At 43.3% G+C, this 26,034-nt stretch overlaps 1 protein-coding gene across 1 annotated transcript in view; it reads left to right on the top strand.

The window, feature by feature from the left end:
* The window catches only part of atp1a2a (ATPase Na+/K+ transporting subunit alpha 2a), a gene marked incomplete at both ends in the record, with an annotated part of 118,193 nt that overhangs the window by 36,995 nt on the left and 55,164 nt on the right, over positions 1 to 26,034 (top strand). The window contains one exon of the mRNA XM_080725670.1: positions 18,708 to 18,817. Coding sequence (XP_080581796.1) covers positions 18,708 to 18,817 — 110 coding nt within the window. The remainder of the gene's footprint in view (positions 1 to 18,707; positions 18,818 to 26,034) is intronic.

Raw genomic sequence — 26,034 nt, 5'->3', positions numbered from 1 at the left:
TATCTATCTATCTATCTATCTATCTATCTATCTATCTATCTATCTATCTATCTATCTATCTATCTATCTATCCACCTATCCATCTATCTATCCATCCATCTATTTATTTATACTTCACCTTTAGTCCAGAAGAGAGTTCAGCATCAGGAACTTGCACACATGGAACTGTGTCATGACTGTGTCATGGAGCTAAAACAGGGCTATGTTAAATACTCAAAATGACTCTGATGGACCAATCAGGGTGGTGGTGGGGGGAGGGATCAACAATAGACAGAAACTGGATAATGCTTTGTTAACTGTCCCACCTAAGTCCCTGCTAGTCTGAACAAACATCACCTTCCCTCTCATAACACTACTACTACTACATTTATATAAAGCTGCTCTTGCATTTGAATTCAAGTCTGACACAAGTTAAGGTTAACTTAGGTAGTATTTCATTTTGCTGGCTTTTAGGGTCTGTGTGTGAGTGTGTAGGCTCACAAATTATTATAATTGTCATTAAGTGACTCTATCTATCTATCTATCTATCTATCTATCTATCTATCTATCTATCTATCTATCCATCTATCCATCTATCCATCTATTTATTTATACTTACTGTTTACATTTTCTATAAATATTTATTTCTATATAAAAGTCAGTTGTGTGGAGTTATTGTGTGCCTTTTCTTGTAGCTAAAGAGTCCATTTGTTCACTAGACATTAAGTCAAGGTTACTATTTTGAGTTGAAGCTAAGTGTTTTATTGCTTTGTGGTTTAACATGATTTAAAAGGCAAATTCATTGTTATGGTTACTTTTAGAAGACTGCTTTTGCATTCATGAGTTAAAAAGAGAGCCAAGCTAATTTAAAGAGTTAAGTTAAAGGAACACAAAACATGACCTAACTCGCTGCCATTGGACAGACAGTTACAACATAGGCCTACTCTTATCTTTCACAGAACAGACAATTATCATTTGTTTTATCTATTTGAGACTATGTAGCTGCTCTATGGGAAACAGAGCATTATATCAGCCTATTCAATTGATAATGACCAATGGGTGCCAGTTTCTAAGTAGTTAACCATATTAACATAACAATATATGTGGCCTAGACATGGATATTGCCCAATCAACTCGTAATCTACAGAAATGTCCACCACATCCCACAGTATAAAACTTAGTAGGCTCAGTGGATTCACCTATGTTAAATCATGTCAGGTTAGTTTGGTTCAAGGTTCAAGTATAATAATTTATGAGACAAAAATGTAAACAGCACAAATGTACAATCACATCTCGGCTAGAATGATAACATAAAGTCCTGACTACTCCTTGTTATTGTGGTCCTAAATACTACAATGATTAGTTTGGATGCATTGCTTCTATCATGTCCAATTAAAAATAAATACATTACATACATACAGAAATCTGCCTTCTCCTGTATTGTATTAGTGACATTCATTATAAATAGTAAAATAACAGGACAGAGCAAAAAAGGCCTCTGTTGTGTCTTTATCTGATCACATGCAATCAGACACTCACACTGCACAGCAATATATAAACTTTATTACAGGCTCAAGGCCCACAGGGTAAGAAGACAATACATTACAAAGATAATAATTTAAAAAAACAACAACAGAGAGTACATTCACAAAGCCCCACCGGAGCTAAAGAGGCACTCATGCCACTCATGCCAGTGTCCACTAATGGTAGACGTGTACCTGACAGAGCTACATCCAGGGTCTGTCATCAGTCTCTGGAACAATCTGAAACAATGTATCTTTCCTGTGGCTGTTACAATGAACACAAACAGATCAGAAAGTAATTTAACATACAACAATGTAAGGGATTCCTTTCTATTAAAAGCAAAATCATAACTGGGTCAAAGTTGCTTGGTTCTCCCCATATAAAGGCATGTAGGTAACAGTAACATGATATTATGTCATGAATGATAAAAGTAATGTTTAAACACTTTGATGTGTGTGAGTTTATCTGGAGACTTACTCAGTCTGTGACTTACAGAGATCTTGATGGTCTTTGGGTTCCACCCGTTCATCAGAATTGCCGCTGGTGCCGTCTAGAGATTTCATCTTCACTTGAAGTCTGGAGTCTATTATGTACAGTGTATTCTGGACAGTTGTGGACACTCTGCAACTAACCTAACCTAACACACACTATGTGTTAATGTTGATCAATATAATAATGTAAAAATACAAAGTTAAGTAGACCTAAGTAAGAAATAGTAAATACATTGTAATAATACATTGAAGGGGAAAATGTAGGAAAACAAATGCAACTCAGCATTGAATTTATGGCAAACATTTTGCTAACCCTTTCCAAATAATATACAATTAAGAAGTGGGATGTTACACTTAGTAAGAGAAAGAATTAATGAAATATTACATTTTTAAAAAGCTAGAAGACTCACCTATTATAGTAACCATGTGAATTGCTAATAATGTTATGGGTCAGATGTGTAAAGATCTATCACATTGTATTGTTCTTTTCAGACTCAACAATAATAATGATGATGTTACTTAAATGCTGATCAATGTGTGAATCTGGCTCTTATCAGGTGTGTGTTTTCTCTCCCTGTCCTGTGCTGTCCTCAGTTAAACCAAGACAGTGCTGTTGTGACCAATGTGGAAAAAGCCTTCAGCTCAATTTATTATCTCAAAGTAGACCAGAGAATTCATACCGGAGTGAAGCCATTCAGCTGTGAACAATGTGGGAAGTATTTTGCTCGGTCTGGACAATTAAAAGATCATAAGCGTTCACATACTGGAGAGAAACCTTATTGTTGTGACCAGTGTGGGAAAAGATTTGTTCAAAAGGGGATTTTAAAAGAACACCAGAGAATTCACACTAGAGAGAAGCCCTATTGCTGTGACCAGTGTGGGAAAAGCTTTACTCGATTGTCTTATCTCAAAATACATGAACGAATTCACACAGGAGAGAAACCATACAGCTGTGTCCAATGTGGGGAAAAGTTCAGTTTAATGGCTGCTCTGAAAGTACACCAGAGATTTCACACCGAAGAAAAGCCTTACTGCTGTGAACACTGTGGCAAACGTTTCACTGTAAAATCTAGCCTCGTACAACACAAGAAGATTCACACTTGAGAGAGACCTTACTGCTGTCACCAATGTGGGAAAAGGTTCACTCTGAAGACGGCTCTGAAAAGACACCTGAAAATCCACACTGGTGAGAAGCCATATACTGCTGTGTCCAGTGTGAGAAAAGGTTCAGTGATATGCATCATCTCAAAGCACACCAGAAAAATCACACTGGAAAGAAACCTTATTGCTGTGACCAGTGTGGAAAGAGCTTTCCTAGACTGGAACATATCAAAATACACCAACAAATTCACACCGGAGAGAAACCTTATATCTGTAACCAATGTGGGGAAAGCTCTGTCAGGTACACGTCTACCGTTAGAGGACACTGGCATGAGTGCCTCTTTAGCTCCGGTGGGGCTTTGTGAATGTACTCTCTGTTGTTGTTTTTTTAATTATTATCTTTGTAATGTATTGTCTTCTTACCCTGTGGGCCTTGAGCCTGTAATAAAGTTTATATATTGCTGTGCAGTGTGAGTGTCTGATTGCATGTGATCAGATAAAGACACAACAGAGGCCTTTTTTGCTCTGTCCTGTTATTTTACTATTTATAATGAATGTCACTAATACAATACAGGAGAAGGAAGATTTCTGTATGTATGTAATGTATTTATTTTTAATTGGACATGATAGAAGCAATGCATCCAAACTAATCATTGTAGTATTTAGGACCACAATAACAAGGAGTAGTCAGGACTTTATGTTATCATTCTAGCCGAGATGTGATTGTACATTTGTGCTGTTTACATTTTTGTCTCATAAATTATTATACTTGAACCTTGAACCAAACTAACCTGACATGATTTAACATAGGTGAATCCACTGAGCCTACTAAGTTTTATACTGTGTGATGTGGTGGACATTTCTGTACATTTCTGACATATATTGTTATGTTAATATGGTTAACTACTTAGAAACTGGCACCCATTGGTCATTATCAATTGAATAGGCTGATATAATGCTCTATTTCCCATAGAGCAGCTACATAGTCTCAAATAGATAAAACAAATGATAATTGTCTGTTCTGTGAAAGATAAGAGTAGGCCTATGTTGTAACTGTCTGTCCAATGGCAGCGAGTTAGGTCATGTTTTGTGTTCCTTTAACTTAACTCTTTGAATTAGCTTGGCTCTCTTTTTAACTCATGAATGCAAAAGCAGTCTTCTAAAGTAACCATAACAATGAATTTGCCTTTTAAATCATGTTAAACCACAAAGCAATAAAACACTTAGCTTCAACTCAAAATAGTAACCTTGACTTAATGTCTAGTGAACAAATGGACTCTTTAGCTACAAGAAAAGGCACACAATAACTCCACACAACTGAGTTTTATATAGAAATAAATATTTATAGAAAATGTAAACAGTAAGTATAAATAAATAGATGGATAGATGGATAGATAGATAGATAGATGGATAGATAGATAGATAGATAGATCGATAGATAGATAGATAGATAGATAGATAGATATATAGATAGATAGATAGATAGATAGAGTCACTTAATGACAATTATAATAATTTGTGAGCCTACACACTCACACACAGACCCTAAAGGCCAGCAAAATGAAATACTACCTAAGTTAACCTTAACTTGTGTCAGACTTGAATTCAAATGCAAGAGCAGCTTTATACAAATGTAGTAGTAGTAGTGTTATGAGAGGGAAGGTGATGTTTGTTCAGACTAGCAGGGACTTAGGTGGGACAGTTAACAAAGCATTATCCAGTTTATGTCTATTGTTGATCCCTCCCCCCACCACCACCCTGATTGGTCCATCAGAGTCATTTTGAGTATTTAACATAGCCCTGTTTTAGCTCCATGACACAGTCATGACACAGTTACATGTGTGCAAGTTCCTGATGCTGAACTCTCTTCTGGACTAAAGGTGAAGTATAAATAAATAGATGGATAGATAGATGGATAGATGGATAGATGGATAGATAGATAGATAGATAGATAGATAGTAGGTTGATGCACCAATTGATGCAGGTTAGAGTTGTCCTATCTAAAAAAGAAGGTAACATTTGAATTCCCCATCAAAAAATACATACAATAGACATCCAATTTGTTTTTGAGATGGATAGGGTACAATTGGCAATTATAAAATACCAATTGATGCAGGTTAGAGTTGTCCTATCCCAAAAAGAAGGTAATATTTGAATTCTCCATCAAAAAATACATACAATAGACATCCAATTTGTTTTTCAGATGGATAGGGTACAATTGGCAATTATAAAATACCAATTGATGCAGGTTAGAGTTGTCCTATGCAAAAAAGAAGGTCATATTTGAATTCTCCATCAAAAAATACATACAATAGACACTTTTTTTTTTTTTTTTCGCTGCCTTTTTTTCGCGGCCTCGTCCATGGACTCGTCCACGGCCGGCCGTTTGCGTCCACGTCCGCGGCCTCGTCCACGGCCGCGTCCCCGGCCGTCTGCGTCCACGGCCTCGTCCACGGCCGCGTCCACGGCCGGGACGGCCGGCCGTTTGCGTCCGTGGACGCGGCCTCGCGTCCACGGACGTTTTTTTCGCGTCCGCGTCCATGGACGCGTCCATGGCCGCGTCCATGGACGTGGACGCGGCGGCCAACGGCTCTTGCTGAACCGTTGGCGCCGCCATCCTGCACCCTCCGCTTGCTGAACAACTAGCCCGCCTCCTCAGCCAAGGAGAGCACTTTAACCACTTTATAAAATACCAAAAATAGCCCTTCTACAGTATAAGCTCTCAACAACAACGTGTCTTTTTTCCCTCCACTATCTGACACCATCATACAACAGAATATACCAGTAAGACTCCCTAATCGGGAGATAAGCGACCGTCAGGTCGCATACACTTTAGAAGGCAATCGTAGCCAATCAGGAGGGAATATGGGAAATGGGACAGATTCATGTTGATGACATGACTTTAGAGATACTGTGTAGCGCTTTGCGTGATTTTAAGCCAAAATCCGCATGTGCGCCTCATGGTGGCCCTAGAAGAGGGCCATGTGAGAAATCTGGATGTTGTGAGTTTCCATCCTGTAATGAGCTGAATGTCCACACACTTTGTTGAGTATATAACACAATAAGTCCTTTACTAGATGATAGAATGAACACAGTACAGAGTATCACGTTCCGTTCACTACTTGCTTCCTGGCTTCATAGTGACGTCATAGTCTCTCTTAAAGGTGTACACTACATCCCTTCCTTTCTTTTAAGAAGAACAAAAAACAACAAAGAGAACTTCTTTTGACTGATCTTCACTCTGTCTAGATTCATCTAGATGCATTTCTGAACATTCAAATAATAGCATTTCTAAACATTCAAATAATAACTATTACTGTTGCATTCGCAAATAGAAATGTTTTGTACAATAATACAGATACTGTTCCCACTTTTTTTCTCTTTTTTTTTTTTTTTTTTTTTTTGATTCAGTCCATCTTATATTTCACACAACAGTCTCTGTGGCGCCTGTCTGACAGGCCTTTGAGGGTATCTCCTCACGGCTTGGGGCATGCATCCTGGCGCAGCTGGGCGTTGTGGCTCAAACTGCGAGGTGCCATCACCATCTTCGTCACTTTCACTTTCTGGTGTCAGGGGGAGTTCAGGTTGGTGTTTCAGGACTTTGAAGAATGACTGATTTCGTGTGACCACATGGCCATGTCTCTCGACTGTGATCATAGTGCCTTTCACTGCTGTGACTCTGTAGGGCTTGGGGTTAAATGGTGTCACAAGTTTGCCTGTCTTCTGCTGACGTATGAGCACCATATCCCCTTCTCTCAGTGTGTGTTGTGAAGCATTCCGCCTTTTGTCAGCATAGGCCTTCATCCTTTCCTTCTTAGAGCTGTCCGTGTGGCGAAGCACGTCATCCTCCTGAGGTGACGGGACAGCGGGGAGTCTGATAGACATGGGACGGCCATAGAGTAGTTCAGCTGGGGACCGATTGGTTGTGAGGTGAGGAGTAGCTCTGTAATTCCTTAAGAACTTGTGTAGCTCCTGCTTCCACGGTTTACCTTCTGCCGTTGCTGTGTTGACTGCTTTGGTCAGGGTGCGCATGAACCTTTCAACTTCAGCATTTGCTTGTGGCCAGTAGGGAGTGATCTTCCTGTGATGGAAGCCAAGGTATTGTGCAAAGTCTGCAAACTCCTTACTTGAAAACGGAGGGCCATTGTCAGATTTTACCTCCAGTGGTATCCCTGCGATAGAGAACACCTTGTCTAGGAGGGGAATTGTTTTGTTCGCAGAGGTAGAGGATGTAATTTCCACAAAAGGAAATCTGGAATATTCGTCTAGGATGACCAGGAGATAGTCACCAGACGGAAAAGGTCCACAGAAATCCACAGAGATCTTCTGCCACGGTCCTTGTGGGAGCTCAGACATCTGTAGCGGCTGGTGCACTGTCTTAGGAGTGGCTGACTGACAGGGAATGCACTGTGAGATCAGTTCTTTGGCCCGTTTGTCTATTCCAGGGAACCAGACTTTTTCTCTAAGCAGCTGCTTTGTTTTAACAATGCCTTGATGGCCTTCATGTGCAAGAGCGAGGGCTTTGGCCTGTAATGTCTTTGGTATTATTAGTCTGTGACCTCTAAGCAGCAGACAGCCTTCATCACAAACAGTAAGTTCGTCTTTGACTCTGTGGAATTCTTTGAGAGCTGCTCGATCGGATTCCAATGGAAAGTCCACATCCAGACTTTCCCAGTTGCCTGAATGAAGGATCTTGCTCAGGTGCTGCAGTATTGGGTCAGTTGCAGTTTCCCTTTTAACTTCCTCAAGAGTCATCGCCTTGGGCACTGCATGCGTTGCAACGAAACGGACATGCATTTCTGTGTCCACATCATCAGTGAGCACCGAGGAATGAACACGTTGTGGATGGCGGGACATGTAGTCGGCGGGATTTGTTTTGCCCGCCTTGTGAATGACTTTGAACTTGTAGGGCTGGAGTCTGAGAGCCCACCTCTCAATTCTGGCTGGTGGCCTAGACTTGGGGTTGTTGAAGATAAGCTCAAGAGGCTTGTGATCTGTGACCATGTTGAAAGGAGCACCGTACAGATACAGATTGAAGTGCTCACAGCTCCAGACTATTGCGAGGGCCTCTCTTTCAGTCTGAGAGTATCGTTGCTCAACTGGTGTGAGTGCTCTGCTGGCGTATGCCACAATGTGTGTCGTCTGTGTCTTTCTGTCTGTTTGTGAGAGTATCGCACCAAGTCCTACAGGGCTGGCATCCACAATGACATTTGTTTCCCTGTCTTGGTGGAAGTAGCTCATCACCGGGTTGTTAACAAGTCTGTCCTTGAGGGTATTCAGTGCCTCAGTGTGCTTTGCTTCCCAGGACCATTCAGTGTCCTTCTTTGTGAGGTCACGCAGCGGCTGGGTGATTGAGGAGAAGTCAGGAATAAAACGAGCGCTGTAGTTTGCCATTCCTATTAGGCTGCGCACTTCACTTGGGTTCTGAGGCAATGACATGTGTGTGATTGCCTCAATCTTCTTCGGGTCGGCGGAGATGCCATTTTTCGAGAAAATGTAGCCGTAGAACTCCAATGACGTTTTGTGGAACTCACACTTGTCTTTGTTGATTGTCAGGTTGTTCATGTGTAGTCTTTCAAAGACTGCTTCCAAGGAGCGATCATGTTCTTCAGCTGTGACACCATAGACCAGGATATCATCACTGAAGTTTCGGACTCCTGGGATTCCATGGAGTACATTCTGGATTGTGTGTTGGAACACTTCAGCTGCTGATGAGATTCCGAAGATGAGTCTTGTGTATCTTCTCAGTCCAACATGTGTTGAGAATGTTGTGATGTATCTTGACTCAGGAGCTAGTTCCAGCTGATGATAGCCTGCAGTGAGGTCCAGCTTTGAAAATATAGTTGCACCGTTGAGGTCGTGCACAATGTCATCCACCGTAGGTGAGATGTGCCGTTCTCTGAGCACAGCAGTGTTGGGCAGACGCATGTCTATGCAGATTCGTACCTTTTCTGGGTTCTTTGGTTTTGGCATTACTACAATGGGGGACACCCATGGAGTGGGGCCTTCTATTTTCTCAATAATGCCTTGGTCCTCTAAGTCCTCCAGTTCTTGCTCCACCTTCTTCCTGATGTGAAAGGGAATGCGGCGGTGAGGTTGCATGACTGGAGCGACACTCTGATCAATGTGAAGCTTGACTTGGAAGTCCTTCAACTTTCCAATCCCTTTTGCAATGTTGGGATATTTGAGCATGAGCTTGTCTGCTTTGGACATGGTGGGTTGTATAGTTTTAGTTGAACACACCACTTTTATCAGGCCTAGGGCAGATGCAGTTTTGTACCCGAGCAGGGAGCCATGGTCACCTTGCACAATGTAGAATACAGCAGGTGTGGACTTGCCATTGGCCGAGACTTCTGCATGTGCCTTCCCCAGGAGGGGAATTGGTGTTCGTATTCCATATGGGAAAATCTTCTTGGTGCATTGTTCGAGTGTGATATTTGACATGGCCTGTTCATAAGCCGTTCTATCCAGCAGATTGACCTGGGCACCAGTGTCGATCAGGACATGCACAGGTCTGCCAGCAATCCATATTTGTGTTGTTGGCGGTGGTTCGGAGGAGGTAGCTTGTGTGACATATACATATTCATCATCTGTGCTTGAATCAGCTGTAGTCAAGCGATCAACAGGTGTGGTGTCGTCTTCCTGCGTTTGCATTGTTTTCACTCTCGGCCTCTGATTGTCTCTTCGTCCACGTGGCTCTCTCTGTGTTGGTCGGTTGTGTTGTTCTGTGTGTTGTTTTGACAGGCAACAACGAGCAAAGTGATTGAGCTTACCACATGCCCTGCATTCCACTCCTCTTGCTGGGCATGCTGGCTGGCCACCTTGATGTGGGAATGTGCCTCCACAGTTCCTGCATGATGTTCTATCATTTCCCTCCATTCTGCGGTCTGTCTGTCGTTGTTGTGCTGTAGGCCATGACTTGTTGTCTCTAATTGACATTGCTGCGACTTGTGCACAGTCAATTTTGTTCTCAATACTTGCAGCTTGCAGTTCAGAAGTTTCAAATGACCTGGCGAGGTCAAGGAGGTCCTTAAGGGTTAAACCAGCATCTCTGAGTGCCCTCCTCCTTAGGCGTGATGATGTGCAACTGAGAATGATTTGGGACTTTATTTCCTTGTCCACATCAGCAAATTCACATGTCTGGGCAAGCTGTCTTAACCTTGTGGCAAAAGCATCAATTGTTTCACCTGAGTTTTGCTTTGACTGGCGAAAAACATAGATTTCATATTCCACATTGTGACTTGGGAGAAAATAATCTGTGAGTAGTGTGACAGCTTTGTCATAGTCATCATCTGCACCTCTATCAGGGAGTGTTTCAAATATATCTTGTACTTGCTCTCCTGCATAGTACAATAACATAGCTCTTTTCCTCTTTTTGTTATCAATATTAGCTGCCACCAAGAAAGTGGTGAATCTCCTCATCCATCTTTTCCATGTAACTGCCAGAGCAGCAGGGTCTGCATTGATGTCAAAAGGTGGGAAGGAGGGTAGTTCAGCCGCCATATTTCTGTGCTTTTATGGTCTTTCTTTTTTTTTTTTTTTTTTCAACTTTTTTTTTTTTTTTTTTTTTCTTTTTATAGTCAGTTAATTTCCATCAGTAGCGATCTGGCTTCTTAGCAATGTCATTTCCATTTCGATTATCAAGTGTAGATTAATTCACAGTTTAGTTGTGCACAGGCAGCAGTAATATGATATCCAAGACGTTCTGTTTCAGAAACACATGTGCAGACTCACGCATCCCTTTGGTGTTAGCCCTGTTAGCCGTTAGCTGCCCTGCTGTTGTTGTTAGCCTCCAATGTATTCCACAGGGGAGAGAAGATCAAAAATCACCGTGGATCCTTTGAGCACTGGAAAGCTGCATCACTCGTCGCCAATGTAATGAGCTGAATGTCCACACACTTTGTTGAGTATATAACACAATAAGTCCTTTACTAGATGATAGAATGAACACAGTACAGAGTATCACGTTCCGTTCACTACTTGCTTCCTGGCTTCATAGTGACGTCATAGTCTCTCTTAAAGGTGTACACTACACATCCAAGGAGTGTGTGTGCAGCCGCGTAGATCCACGAAATGCATAGGGGGGTCCTGCGTGCGCGATGCGCGTGCGCGCGCGCGATTTCGTTTTTTTGGCCTGCAGAGATCGGTTTTCGGCCAGTTTTACCCCCTCATTTTCCTTCAGATACGGGCCTTAACGGTTTTATGATGTATTATTTATTTACTTTTCAAGTTATCACTACTGCAATAACCAACACAACCAAAGCTTACATGAAAAAGTAAATAGTTACCATTGTTGCTTGTTGGTCAACTTGGTCCTCCCGAAATGTACAGTTCTAGTTCTGTAGCAACTTGGGACAGGTTGTGAGGTCGGTATCCATTTAATTCCAATAAATGTAGTCCAATGAAAACATAGTCCAATGAAAAAATCATGCTGTCCTTCTGGCTTCTTCCACACCACAGCAAGAGAGTGTATCCACCACAGCCAAAACAAAGTCGCCACATTATGATGTCATCACTCACTCTGAGACTCTCAGACTGAGAGTCAACTGTTATTACTACTATTATAAAACGATTTGTACATGATTTCTCCATGCCTGCAGCCATACACTCTTGACCTCATACAGAGCTTAGCTTCCCTCCTGCTGTTGTTGCTGGATGGTCCGGTCCCACAATCGTTCCTGACAGAAACTGTGTCCTGAACTATAGTTCCTCTCTATGGTCCTGGCAATAATGCAGAAGAGAATAAATAAATATTACACCTATTCTAGGTAGTAGGTAGGATATCCTCTAAAATGTGGTTACTATGGGCATGGTTTGGATGACAATATAGTCTTTGCAACAGAAAGTAATTATTAAAAACCATAGCAATTAAAAAATAATAGATTTAATATTAGATTTTTATTCTCAAAAATGATTATTTGATTATTCTAACCACTAATTACAATTAATTGTAGCTATTTCATGAAGGGTTTTACTTGATTGTTAGAACTATATAATTTTTAGCTTGATACTGGTCATTGCGACCGTAGGTCGCATTTACTATCAAAAGCTCCACGGGCTGTCTGTCAGTCAGTGAGTGAGTGAGTCACACTTTTGCCCTGCTCATATCTCCACAACCGTTGCCCCGATCCATGCCAAAATTTCCACACAAACTCCTTGCCTGCCAAACTACAACCTCCAAGGACCCCCGGAGTTCCAGGGACCCCCAGGTCCCTGGGGGACCCCCAGGTGTAAAAGAAATACCAAATGTGCAAAAATGACCAAATGACCACCCCCACAGGGCTGCTCACGGGGAATTCCCGGGGACCACCCACTCCTGGTGCTCCAGAACGGATGCAAAAGTGGTGGCGCCCCCAGTGGAGGACCCCCTCCACTGCAGCTCACATAAAATGCCCTAACTCGGCCTAGGAGCGTCCGGGAGAGCCGGGGCCGGTACCTATTCGTCCGCCAAGGCAACGCGGAGACCCCACCCCTCATTTCTCACATGGCCCTCTTCTAGCGAGACCTACGGTCGCTTATCTCCCGATTAGGGAGTCTTACTGGTTTTAGGTAGTTTTTTAATGTCCACGGAATCAAGAAATGTTCTCCGCAGAATTCCGCATTATCAGGATTGTTCTCCGCGGAATCAATACTTTTTCTCCGCGGATTCCTGGGGGGACTATCTATTGAGTTGTTCCAGCAGCACTCTTAAATACTTTAAAATGTCATCAATAATTATTTTCTCAAAAAAAAGATTTTCTTTTTAGAAAAAAAAAATTTTTTTTTAGAAAAAAAAATCTTTTTTTTTTAGATTTTTTTTTTTTTGGGGGGTACCAATTGGACCTGGGGGGGGACACGTAACCCCTGTCCCCCCCGCGATTTGCGCCTATGTGTGTGTGCAAAGTTGGCAGGGATGGGGCAACGGTTCTGGAGATAAGAGTAGGGCCGTGACGTGACGGACAGACAGACTGACTGACTGACGGATGGACAGACGGAGGGAGGGACAGCCGGTGGAGCTTTTCATAGTAACTTGTGACCGGACGGTCGCAAAAAATAGTGCCCACGACTCGTACACCATGTGGTGCAACTAGCTCAGTGGCCTTTTGGTTAGCGTGTCCATCCAGAGATCAGGGTGTTGGGGTTCAATTCTTCGACCAGATCATACCAAAGAAGACTATAGAAATGAGACCCAAGGGCTCCTTGCTTGGCACTCAACATCAACGGTTGGATTGGGGGTACAGTAAGTCCCTGTGACATTCTAGTGTCATGTCCAGGGGGTGTAGTGCGTCACCCTACATACTGTAAACAAGAAACTGTCTCCTATACCCTATGGCAATGGTCTTCAACAGGGGGTCCGGGATCCCTAGGGGGTCCTCAGAGTCACTACAGGGGGTCTTCCAAATCTTTTGTGATAGAATCTTTTGTTTCTCACTAGGGTTCAAGTATTAACCACTTGAACCCTAGTGTCCTTATTCTGAGAACTTTGGCCAAAAATAGCAGATCTACAAGCTCACAGCGCCTCGCAGCGCAGGCGCAGTGAGCTTCGGTTATTTCCGGCAAAGAGGTTTGGTGTAGAGGGGAAAAAGAGCAGATTAAGTACAGAGTGAAAGGTCAAGTTAAGTATTGACGGTTCAAGTGGTTAAATATCTGTAAACACAAATTGACATGAATCCAAAATACACTGATGATTGTGCCGTCAAACAATGAAACTATATGGTATCTATGGGTTGTGGGGGTCCCTGCTTCATCTCTCTCTCGACTAAGGGGACCTTGGCCTGAAAGCGTTGAAGACCCCTTGCCCTATGGGTCACATTGGCTCGGAAAACCGTTGGTCGACTTCACTTACACTCGTTCTCTGCAGCCTCTTGCTCGGCTATATTGCCTCGCTTGGGTGCTCCTCTCGGGGCTCTGGCCTTGCTCCTTGTTGTCAAAGTTTTTTTTTACGTGTTTTGGATGTTGAGTCTTGCGTGCCCGAGGCATCACTCTCACCCCGAGGCTTCAATTTTCCTCCCCAACTCCTCAATTACTGTCGCTCGGTTAAGTGACGCCTCGAGGGATGACGATTGAGAATGTGTTGACCCAAAAGCCAGCCGGACTTTTGAGCCACGAAAGAAGGAAATTCAGTTCAGACACTTTTAGGAGTCTGAGAGCAGCCTCCAAGAGAAACCCCCTGCACTTTTAAGCCCCTTTTCGACTGCAACTTTAGCACCATATACCACACCATACCGCACCACATACAAATATTGACATTTTCCATTACACAAAAGTACCCCTATCGGTAAGAAACAAATGGACCCTTTTAACTCTTTCAGTACCCAGAATCACCACTAGAGGGCGCCCGATGGCCATAGAATCCACCATAGACATACGCTGTATATGCACAAGCCGTGCGCAGCCATGACGCGCCTGAACACTTTCCTTTGTGCATGAACAGGAACAGGATGAAGTTAGCTTGAAGTTAGTTATTGGCTACCAAGCATTTTAGAAGCCCTATTTTCGGCGATTTAGCCGTGATTAAACCTTGCACACCTCATGGATATGCAGGGAACAGAGACAATGAGCTCTAAAGATCCTGGATTGCATTGGAGTGGATGGGAAATATCGGCGGCGCGACGCTCTCGCGGGCCGTGTAAACAGATGACGGCCGGCGGCCCGGCTCGAAAATTTAAATCTATAAAGTATTAATGTATTACTATGATAATTATAATACACTATAATAGATTATAATTGTGTATAACACAATAGAATCTATTATCATGTATACTATATCCTGGTGGTCTAAATGAAAAGTCAGTGAGTGATCAAGTGTTTGGCCCTGTTTGGCCTAGCTCAGACCTACTCTGGAGTGGATACTTTTTAGTACCACGTTTAGTACCACTTTCACACCACTCTACCCAGGTCCTTGTAGTGGAAAACCTGGCACAAGTGGGCGGTGGGGTGTGGAGTGGTGTGGTGATTGTCCTGTGGAAAAGGGGCTTTAGAAGCCCTGCTTAAATGACCGGGGTCCTTCAAGGCTCTATACTTGGTCTGCTCCTTTTTCCCCCCTCTACACCAAATCACTTCTTACAGCTGATCTACAAGCTGGGCGAGCCTTGCAGTAGAATGGCTACTTTTAGGCGAATATTCGCCTCAGAATAAGGATGCTATAGCAGGGGTCTTCAACAGGGGGTCCGGGACCCCTAGGGGGTCCTCAGAGTTACTACAGGGGGTCCTCCAAATATTTGTGTGATAGGAACTCGTTTTTCCCCCCCTTTCTTATATTAACCACTTGAACCCTAGCATCCATATTCTGAGAACTTTAGCCAAAAATAGCAGATCTACAAGCTCACAACGCCTCGCGCTGCGAGGCGTTGTGAGCTTGTAGATCGGCTATTTTCGGCGAAGAGCTTTGGAGGGGGGAAAGAGCAGTACAGTGAAAGGTCAAGTTTATTAAGTATTGACCTTTCAAGTGGTTAAATATCTGAAAACACACATTAACATGAATCCAAAATACACTGTTGATCGTGCTGTCAAACAATGAAACTATATCCATGAACAGATTGTGGGGTGCTTTCTCTTGGATCGTGTTACAATGAGCATGGCTGTGGTACACAGCAAGAGAGAATCTCCATACAACAGAAACACGTGTGTGTGTGTGTTTGTGTGTGTGTGTGTGTGTGTGTGTGTGTGTGTGTGTGTGTGTGTGTGTGTGTGCGTGTGCGTGTGTGTGTGTGTGTGTGTACTGTGTAGTGATTCATCCTGGCTGAATGTTGGATATCTCCTGCATTCATTAGTCACGATCAAGGTGCACACTGCTGTGCACCCAGCTCACCCATTGGTTTTCAGTATGGCGCGGTGTTACACCGGACCTGCACAGAGAGAATAACAGTGTTATACGTAGAACACGCGTAATATATGCAAACGCGGAACAGTTACAGGCTATTTTTAGCAAACCAATGGAGGTGCAGTTCACCCGAATAGTGGTCAAGACCTTTTTTGTAAATCCCCCGGATATACTAGTTGTGCCAATTTCCCCCCACGTGTTTACTCCATCCCATTCGATCACTGCCAACCCCTACCGTTTGGTCTTGGGGAGGCTCTAAACAACCATATCGTCGTTGTCGGGTGAAAACCTTGTATGTCCAAAACCTTTTGCTTCGTAATTATAATTTTTAAAATGATTTAAACTGGTGAAAACAGCCGATCTACAAGCACACAACGCCTCGCACCGCGAGGCGTCGTGTGCTTGTAGATCTGCTGTTTTCACTACTCTTGTGCGACGGCCTTGTATGATGAAGCAGGGCGTTACTTTGCGAAAGAACGTACAAATTTGAAACTTGGAGATACGAGGTTTCCCCCCCGACTACCATATGTCTCCTTCCATACACGTGAAGCGGCTTCTGTTTACCCGACACGGAGGAGTTTCGCCGGTAGTGCGTAACGCCTGCGTTCTGCCTGACGCGCCCAGTTCCGCTCCCTGCTGAACATGATGCAAATGCCCCGAACCAACCTGTAGTGGTCGCTGTTGTGCAGCGAGCGACAGAGTTGTCCCGATTCCATTCCCTTCCCTTCCCGGCTTGTGTTGGCTGCAGCGGCCCGGCCAAGCTGGAGGCGCCGTGGAGGAATCCAACCCCAGTGTCCGCGGTGGTGGGCAGGTACTCTAGCCATGATGCGCCACAGGGTGCGTTTCTGCAGTTACTGCATGTACAGTTACCTCTGCTGAGTGCTGAGACAGTTTTGAATTCAGCCTTCTGCCTGTGCCTGCCTCCACAACACTCTTTCCTCCTTAGCCTTTCAGAAAATACAAATATACAAAGACAAGGAGTGGACAACGTGCTCTCATTAAAACAAAAGAAAGAAAGATGAATATGCTGGTGAAAAGCCAAGTGCTTGAAAAGCTATGAACAGATCCTGTCCCACATTGTCCACATCTCTGCACTACTGTAGCTACTGTACATAACATAATACAGAGCGCGCGCAAACTGTACGCATATCTCATTTACAGATCAATAGATAGATATAACACTCTGCTGTCTTTGTACTTGGTTCCCAGATCCAATTACCTTCACACTTTTACCTTTTCATATTCCTGTGAATAGATTTTTATAGCTACTTTTCAATTCTGTTCTTGTTTATTGCAGTGGTTCTCAAACATTTTTATGTCCAGGACACATAAATTGACATGTACGGTATTTGGCTGCCTGCTCCCCATCTGTGAAGTTTTTGTAGAAACCTCATAAGGGAATATTTTCAATATTATTCCACATTGTCAAATTGCCAACCTACAAGGTCACAGCAACTTGTGAATTTCTAATATAAAATAATGTTAAAAATGGTTAAACTGATTTTGATGCTATATTATTAATACATTTTTCATGGGACTCTCTGGAAACCCCCTCAAGGACCCCTGGGGGTCCCACTCCCTGGACCCCAATTTGAGAACCACTGGTTTAATTGTCTATTGTGTATGTGTGCAAAATATTTTTTTATTTTACCAAATGAATTTCCATGAATGTGAAAACTCAGAGAAGCCTGGACAGCTGCAGACCTCACACTTGAAAGAGAATACAGATTTATGAGCCTTGGGTGCTTCACTCTGTCTTTGCTGGGTCTGGGACTGGAGTGACCCCATCAGCCTTTGCTTTGTAATCCCGTTCTGAGGGCTGCATTGTTATTGTTTCGTTCAATTCGGTTGTGCTGAACTGTTTTCACGGGAACGGTATAATAAAACTACAGCAGACAACCCTGGTTAAATAAATAAAATACAAATAAAAAATGCATGAAACCGCTGGCAACTGAGGAGAAGGTCACTTTTTTATTTTTCATTTTTTCTTCTTCAAATCATTGGGGCGAAATACACTTTTGATACCAGAAGATTTGAAATGCCCTCAAGTACAGTCTTAACATTGTCAGGTTTAAAAATGAATGAGATGGGGTAAGAATGTCACTTTTGTCTGGCAAAATGAGACCTTTCAACTCAACTGACCATAATTACAGTATTTTAATTGTACATGTTACCAGGGGTTGACACTAAGGTCTCAGAGGCACTTGCCCGTCGGGCAAGTACGGGTCATGTTCTACTTGCCCAAAAGTCATGCCCACTTGCCCGAAAAGTTAATTGTTCATTATAAAATGATGGGCAAGATTTTAATTACCGCTCAATTAAAGACATATTTCTTTACTTTCTGAGGCTGTGCGATAAAAAATGTCATACCTCCAATCCAAATCCAAATACCTACATCGCTACGATTGAATATGTCTGTGGTTTCAAGTGTTATTTTATATTTTAAGTGTAGCAACATTTAAAACAGCATATTATAGGCAAACCGTGCACTTATTTTAAATTCCACAGACCAGAAGACAGCCCTCTGGCCACGTTCAGGTGTTTAGACATATCTTGTGTTTTGTTACGGTTGCGTACCCTCTCAAATGAGCACTTGCCCAGTCGGGCAACCTGAAAGTAAACTTCACCTGCCCAAAGGTTTTATTTACCTACCGGGGGCAGGTGGGCAAGCCTTAGTGTCAATGCCTGGTTACTCTCTAATGCACTGGGAACCGTGTGAGTTGAGTAGAGAGTGAATGAGCTTGTGGATATACAGTACCTGCATGCATGTTTAAAAGGCTTTAAAACACTGTCTGCTCTAATCTTTTCAGGCTCTACGTTTGATAGGAGCTCAGCCACATGGGCGGCCCTGTCCCGGGTGGCAGGCCTGTGCAACCGCGCTGACTTCAAAGGCGGACAAGAGCAAGTTCCCATTCTCATGGTATGAACACTCACGCATGCCCGCCCGCACGCACGCAAGCACGCATCAGGCTCCACTCTGCTTCCCTCTGCTTCCTGGTCTGCCGCACTCTAGATCCACAAGTTTGAACTGTGATTGCGGATTTTTTTTTTTGACATTTTCCAATACAGTTTGAACCACAATAAAGTCCCCGTTCTTGTGTGCTGATTCACGTTTAAATGTTTCTTCACAACAGCACGCCAGACTAATGTGGCTTCAAAGTGAGGTGATTTTTCTTTTGACACCCATTGACAATCAATTATTTTTTTTATTTTTTTTCGTTTGCCGTTGTTTCTTGCGTAGGCATTAGTACGCCGCTGTGGTAACGGCTACGCGTAACGGCAAGAGTTTTAATTGCGCACATTTTGATGTATATTTTGCGGGGGTTGAGTCAACCTGGTGGGTGGAGTAGCGGACCGAGGTTAATTAATACTGCAAGGAGAATATTAAACATCTTGCTAGACACTTTTACCTTTTCATATTCCTGCAGGGTTCCCACGGTCATGAAATTCCTGGAAATATTTTGAAATTAGATACGTTGCGAGGCGTTGTGAGCATGTAGATCGGCTATTTTCACAATAAAACCGTATTATATGTTTTCTATGAGTTGTGAGGGGGGGAGAATTTCCCGGCAAAATGATGTCATCTCCCACATGATACACTACCGGCCAATCACAGCGCCGATCATACACCACCGGCCAATCACAGCGAGTCTTGCTGTCTCTAAAGGAAGTAGCTTCCCTCAGCAACTGTGTTTACATTGGTGAAGGAATCTTGCTTGCTACTCCCTCAATTCTGGTCTAAAAATGATGGGAGACGGCTCTACGGAATCGTATCGGCAAGGCGGAGGTGCTCGCGACGGCCACGGTGGTCCGCGGACCCCCGTTCCGGTGGTCCGCGGCGACTCCGGCCGAAAAAAGCAATACCGCTACTGACCACTAGTTGAGCAGCTTCCACAGTACAGCTTTAAATATCTTGCTATAGTGCTACCTAATTCAAACCCGTACCCAACGAGCCTGTATGTACTAGGGCATTCACCAAATATTCAAATATTCGAATATCAAAGTCACTATTCAATGTTGTTCACCGAAGTCGAATATATATATTTTTTTCTCTTTAAAAAAAAATAATTATAAAGCTTGGCTAGATAGGAAGTCATAAGAATGAGTTGTCAATGGTTCTCAAACCTTTTTAGGCCGTGACCCCCAAAATAAACATATTTTAACTGGGGACCCCCACCCTGACAAGCACTTGGAATTGTAGGTATTACATTTTAATGTGACTCGGTTCTGCAGATTAATATTGTGAAAATAGCAGATCTACATACTCACAACGCCTCGCAACGCAAGGCGTTGTGAGCATGTAGATCGGCTATTTTCACAATGTTCGCCTCTTGCTTATTTAATATTTGACAGTTTGGCCAGTCCTGTCGAATATTCGACTATTCGAATACTTTGAGGTAGAATAATTCGAATACTAAAAATCACTATTCGTGAATGCCCTAGTATGTACAGTATGTGCACTACTAAGTCAGAGGCAAGGAGTTGTTCAATTCTCTCCCAACCAAGCTACAAGATTAAATAATGGTTCTGGCTCTGCAACCATTGCAACGTTTCCACCTTCACATGTGTCTCCACTTCTCATAATCTCGAAATATTTGTACATTTTCACCATATTGTTGCCTGTAGTCTGCGCAGATGTGCACAAGGCTCTGGATACCGCGGGTGCACATTCTATCAGCCTCAGTTCTATATCTTAATTTATACTAGGGATGCACCGATATGGATATTCTTGGCCGATACCAATACCGATGTTTAAAATAACAATTTATCCAATAGCCGATACCGATATTAGTTTATTTTGGTTTTGGTGTTATTATTTCCCCTTTTAGGCCAGGGAAACAAATAAATCATTATAAGAAATAACTGTTCAGAATCTACTCTCTTAGTAGGCTGCAAATAACCACCACACCAACATAGCCAATGCCACATGTATACTTATCAACAACAGATAAATATCGGCTACTGCCATCGGTTAATGTCAGCTTTATTTGCCGATACCGATATTAACCGATACCAGCAAACATCGGCTGATACTGATGTTTGGCCGATATATCGGTGCATCCCTAATTTATACTTCTGTAGTACGGTGCACATTCGCTAAAAGAACACCTACAAGCTAACAACGTGTCGCGACTCGACACGTTGTTAGCTTGAAGATCTGTTATTTTATCTGACGCATGCTTCCCGGTCCCTCCGCTTTTACTAAACTGCTCTTGCATCGCAGCGCGGTACCAAGCACAGCCGTAATCACTCGATGGAGACAGACACTCATGGAGTTGGACTAAATAATTCGACATCGGTCTATGGAACTGTTTTGGATATTGAACAACCAACAAGTTGCAAACTAAGCTTATTAAGTTTGCAACAATAATGTTACAACGTCACTACTACTGTTTAAACTCGTCCCCCGGCCAGGTGAAAATCGAATGCTCACCCTAAAACATGATTTACGAGACTGTGGCAGCTCGCGTGGGACAACCAAGGCATGGATGGACAACTAATAACAGATTCTTGAAAAAAAAAAATTGTCCCACTCCAGCCTTGCTGAAAGACACTGGACACGTTACACATTGCTAGCCTGGAGCCAGCCTGTTTCGCTCCGTTCCGCGATCTGTTTAGTCTCTCCGCATCACAGCCTGGAAAGCCTTGTATCTCCAATGGTTGCAGCAAACCGCAGCTTCCGATTGGCTGTAGTGCGGAGCAACTCTAACCCTACTCTGATTCGTTGGAACAAACACCATGTGGCTTCCCAATTCTTAGCAAGAAGCCTCAAAGAAGGAGAAGACACCATAAGTCACGCCCACACCACGGTCCATGCGCCATGACACTTTGGGTGGCGGAACTTGCAACGGAAGCTCAATTAATAACATTGGCGTCTATGAGCTTCGGCTGGGACAGCTCATGAACAAAAAATAATTCTGAACGATTGAGACCTTTGTTGTATAATAGCTCCAGGAAAATAAAAGAAGACATATCACAGGTATTTTTACAATCACTTGCTTTTCGATGTGCACGTTACAAACTGTTATTGAGGCAGCTAAACAGCGGCGGAGGCTGTTTCTGTCTCGGAGCTATGGCAAGATTTGGATTCCAGACAGGTAATGGTGGAGAGTCTCGCGATACTATCTATACTAGTTCAGAAACGTAAATTGTGCTCTTTAGATGCACAGTGTACTCACCGAAAAGCAACACAGCACAAAACAATGTGTGACATGTTTTCTTTTATATTCCTGAGCTGAGTGTTTTATAAAGGTCTCTATCGTTCAGAATTATTTTTTGTTCATGAGCTGCCCCAGCCGGCGCTCATATACTCCAATGTTATTCACCGAACATCCGGTGCCAGTTTCGCCACCGAGAGTGTCATGGCGGATGGCCATGGAGCCTAAAATGACGTCGGTGTCCATTCCTTCTTTGATCCTCCTTGATTCTTAGAACAACACCACGTGGCTTTCCAGCCACGCGGCTTCCATTGGTCTGTGGTGCGGGGCGGGACAAATACACAAGTCTTTATTGGCTGGCTGATGACGTAGCTACCCTAACCCTACTCCGATTCATTGGAACACCACCCAATCAGCAATGACCTCGTTACGTCACAACGGATATTCAGAAGTGCGAGTCAACTGAGTCATTTCCAGACTGTGATGCGTAGAGACAATACAAAACATGCACGGAGCGAACAGGCTGGCTCCAGGCTAACACATTGCTACAAAACCTGTATATCCACTAATGATGTACCATGCATGTTCAAATCATGGATATTTTCCTTATTAGACTTAATTATTTGTACACTTTGGAAACAATATTGGCTGGCCACAATGTTTAGTTGCCCACTGCATCCGTCTGGGGGTACAAGGGGGGAGCAAGGGGGTTTCACATATGAAGTAGCAAAACCCCCGGATGGGGCTAATTTCTATATATTATTAAGTAAGTGTTTTGCCATTGCATGGCAGGCAAACTTAATTAACTCAAATATTTTCCTGTTATTGTCTTGCATTGACATGGAAGTCGCAAAAAAAAACCTCTCACTCACACTCACACACACACACGTACACGTACACGCTTGCACACGCGCACGCACGCACACACACACAAGCGTAGACACCGCACGCAGGTAAAGACTCATAATGCAGACCGTGCACCCTGTGAAATGGTTCACACGGACAAAAACACGCACGCACGCACGCACGCACGCACGCGCACGCACGCACGCACGCACGCACACACACACACACACACACACACACACACAGGTACAGTTAACAGCACAGACACCTTGAGGGAAGGTAAATCAATACCTTCCCGTTGCGACATCGACTGCCCAGTACCTTCCAGGCCGCGCTAGATTGACCGCAACAGATTCTCTCCACACGCCTCTCAGCGGCAGAGATTACGGTGTTTCAACGACACCGGCAGGAAGCCGCCGTCGCTCGCTGCCTCCGGAGGGCGGGAGGACAAAGGGCCTCCTCACTGCATTAAGTAGCAGCCCTAGACATCCAGCACTCAAACACTGGTAGTGCAATGGCTTAGTGAAATTACCGTTACGGAGCGGATAAAAGCGCAGAACTTTTTTTTAGGCTTCTTTAGGACCTAACGATGGATTTTATAAGGGTAAACATCATGGATTTTTGATGTTTACCCATATAATATCCATATCAAGTTGGGCTCCCATAGACTTTCTATACAAGAGGAAAATACCCAGAAAGAAAATCTGCTTTAAGTAGGATGTGAGGGGTCTAACTGGGGGTTTGTCATGATTCTGAATCCATTGCAAGCATTGTTTTGCACAAAAATCTTTCCTTGGGCGAGAAATGGCCCCACAAAATGATGGTTTAGTGATGAGTCATCATTTTTCACCGTTTTTTGGGTGTTTTTGGGGGCCATTTCTCGCCCAAGGAAAGATTGTTGTGCAAAACAAATGCTTGCAATGGATTCAGAATCATGACAAACCCCTCACATCAAGCAGATTTCTTTTCTGGGTATTTCCTCCTGTATAGAAAGTCTATGGGAGCCCAACTTGATATGGATATTATATGGGTAAACATCAAAGATCCATGATGTTTACCCTTATAAAATCCATCGTTAGGTCCTAAAGAAGCCTAAAAAAAAGTTCTGTGCTTTTATCCGCTTCGTTTCGGTAATGTCAAAAACCAGCGTTAAGCAACTGAGCTATGGCAGTGGAGTCAAGGCAGAGGCTCTTCTGCTATAGCATCACAGGGAACAAAGTGCCCCCCCCCCGCCTCCCCCTGGGCAGCCCCTTCATCCCCTGCTGCTCCCCTCTCTGAGAAAACAAGAGCAATGGGATTTCCTTGATCTACTTATTCATTCGTGAAAAAAGAAAGGCACACAAAACAAGGACAAATCTTGCTTGAGCGTTGCGGCGCGGTTGTTTGGGGCTCATTCATTCATGAATGAATAAGTAGGAAGGGAAAGAGAAAGAGAAAGCCCGGCGTGTTTTTTTTCTCCTTTTTTTCCTGAGCAACGTGGACTTTGGGGGTCAATCAATGCAGCACCGGCTTTATAATGAATTGGTTCCTAGAGTAAGATATTTTGTAAGGGATGTGATCATTGCAGTAATAATACATGGTAGTTTTGATTTGTTTATTTCACTGGAGGCTTAGCTGAATGTGACTTTCCTACTCCGAGTGATTTAAGAGCTTTAAACCCATGGATGACTTAATAGAGCCCATAATGGGATCTAATCGACCTATTGAGGCAAATATTGAACCTTGTGCACTCATGCGTAGTGGGTGGATGTGGAAAATACATCCGTTGCCAATGTGAAAGGGCCTCTGTTTACCTTCTATTTTTAGTGCTATGTTTTATGTCTATTTGTGTGTGAGTGTGTGTGTGTGTGTGTGTGTGTGTGTGTGTGTGTGTGTGTGTGTGTGTGTGTGTGTGTGTGTGTGTGTGCGTGTGTGTGTGTGTGTGTGTGTGTGTGTGTGTGTGTGTGTGTGTGTGTGTGTGTGTGTGTGTGTGTGTGTGCGTGTGCGTGTGTGTGCGGACTGGCGCGCATTTCTATTTAGTCAAGCATGTGCTTTCAATCTGGCCTCCCTATTTTGACCATTTAAAAAAAACTATTTTTTTTTAATCCTCAAAGATGGCAGATCTTCAAGCCCACAACCCATTGCATGGCGACGTGTTGTGAGCTTGTAGGTCAACGTATAAAACAGCTGAGCTTAAGTGATTAAAACCTATAGTACACACATCTCCAAACTCTTGACAACACAAGAAGGCCAAAGCCTTATTCCCTATTCCCTATGGAGTGTACAGTGTTCGAGAACACACGCCACAGAGCCATGCTCATTACTAGCTGGTGTACACACCTGTGTGTGCGCGGCTGTGCCAACACCTGCCTGCGCGCGCTCACGCGTGCACGTGTGTGTCTGTCTATGCCATGTGGTTGTCAAAGTGTAGTCCGGGGACCCCACAAAATGAAGAACAGAACTTTAACCAGACTTTATAGGTTGGCATTTCGAATCTAAAAAGCCAGATGCCTGAAGAAGGTCTTTGTGACTGAAACATTGCTTAAATAAAAGTGTTCCTATTGTGCAAGTGCAGACGGCAGTTGATCCCTGCCTACGCACCTGTCTCTGAGACGACCAGGTGTGCATAACCAAGTAAGTAAGCCTTGCCGAGCCAGATTGATAAATAAATTCTTTGTAAACAACAGCACCTCGTTTCTTATTCCAATATGAGACAAAATAATTGATCACAAAGAAATAAGAGTGAATCAATATGTATATTTAGATTGTTACTGTGCTGAGAGAGGAATCAGACAAAAGGTGAACAGTACAGAAATAATGGTTCAATAGCTTGTGCCCTCTCTGACAAATGATGTTTTGACATGAGTATATGTATGGTCACTTGGTCAGTCAATGGATGACGTTTAACCAGTTCATAGGGTGTTTCTTATCAACAAGTGGGTTCCATATACGTGGCAAAGAGTTCATTGTAATCCATGGGGGAAGAGAGTCCTTCACTGGTGTCTGCAATACACCAGATGTCTCAAACTGAGCTCTATAAACCATAGTCTAGTAGCATTCACCTCGAATGGGTTGCAGATTGTTGTAATGTTGGTTGTTTGGTTTCTATTCTGAATGTTTTGAAGGTTTGCACAGGGCTCTACATCCGGTATTG

The sequence above is a fragment of the Nannobrachium achirus genome (genome assembly GCF_963921795.1).
Source record: "Nannobrachium achirus genome assembly, chromosome: 5".
Lineage (NCBI taxonomy): Eukaryota > Metazoa > Chordata > Actinopteri > Myctophiformes > Myctophidae > Nannobrachium > Nannobrachium achirus.
The sequence above is the reverse complement of the archived record's forward strand: the minus strand, read 5'-3'. Positions and strand labels throughout refer to the sequence as shown.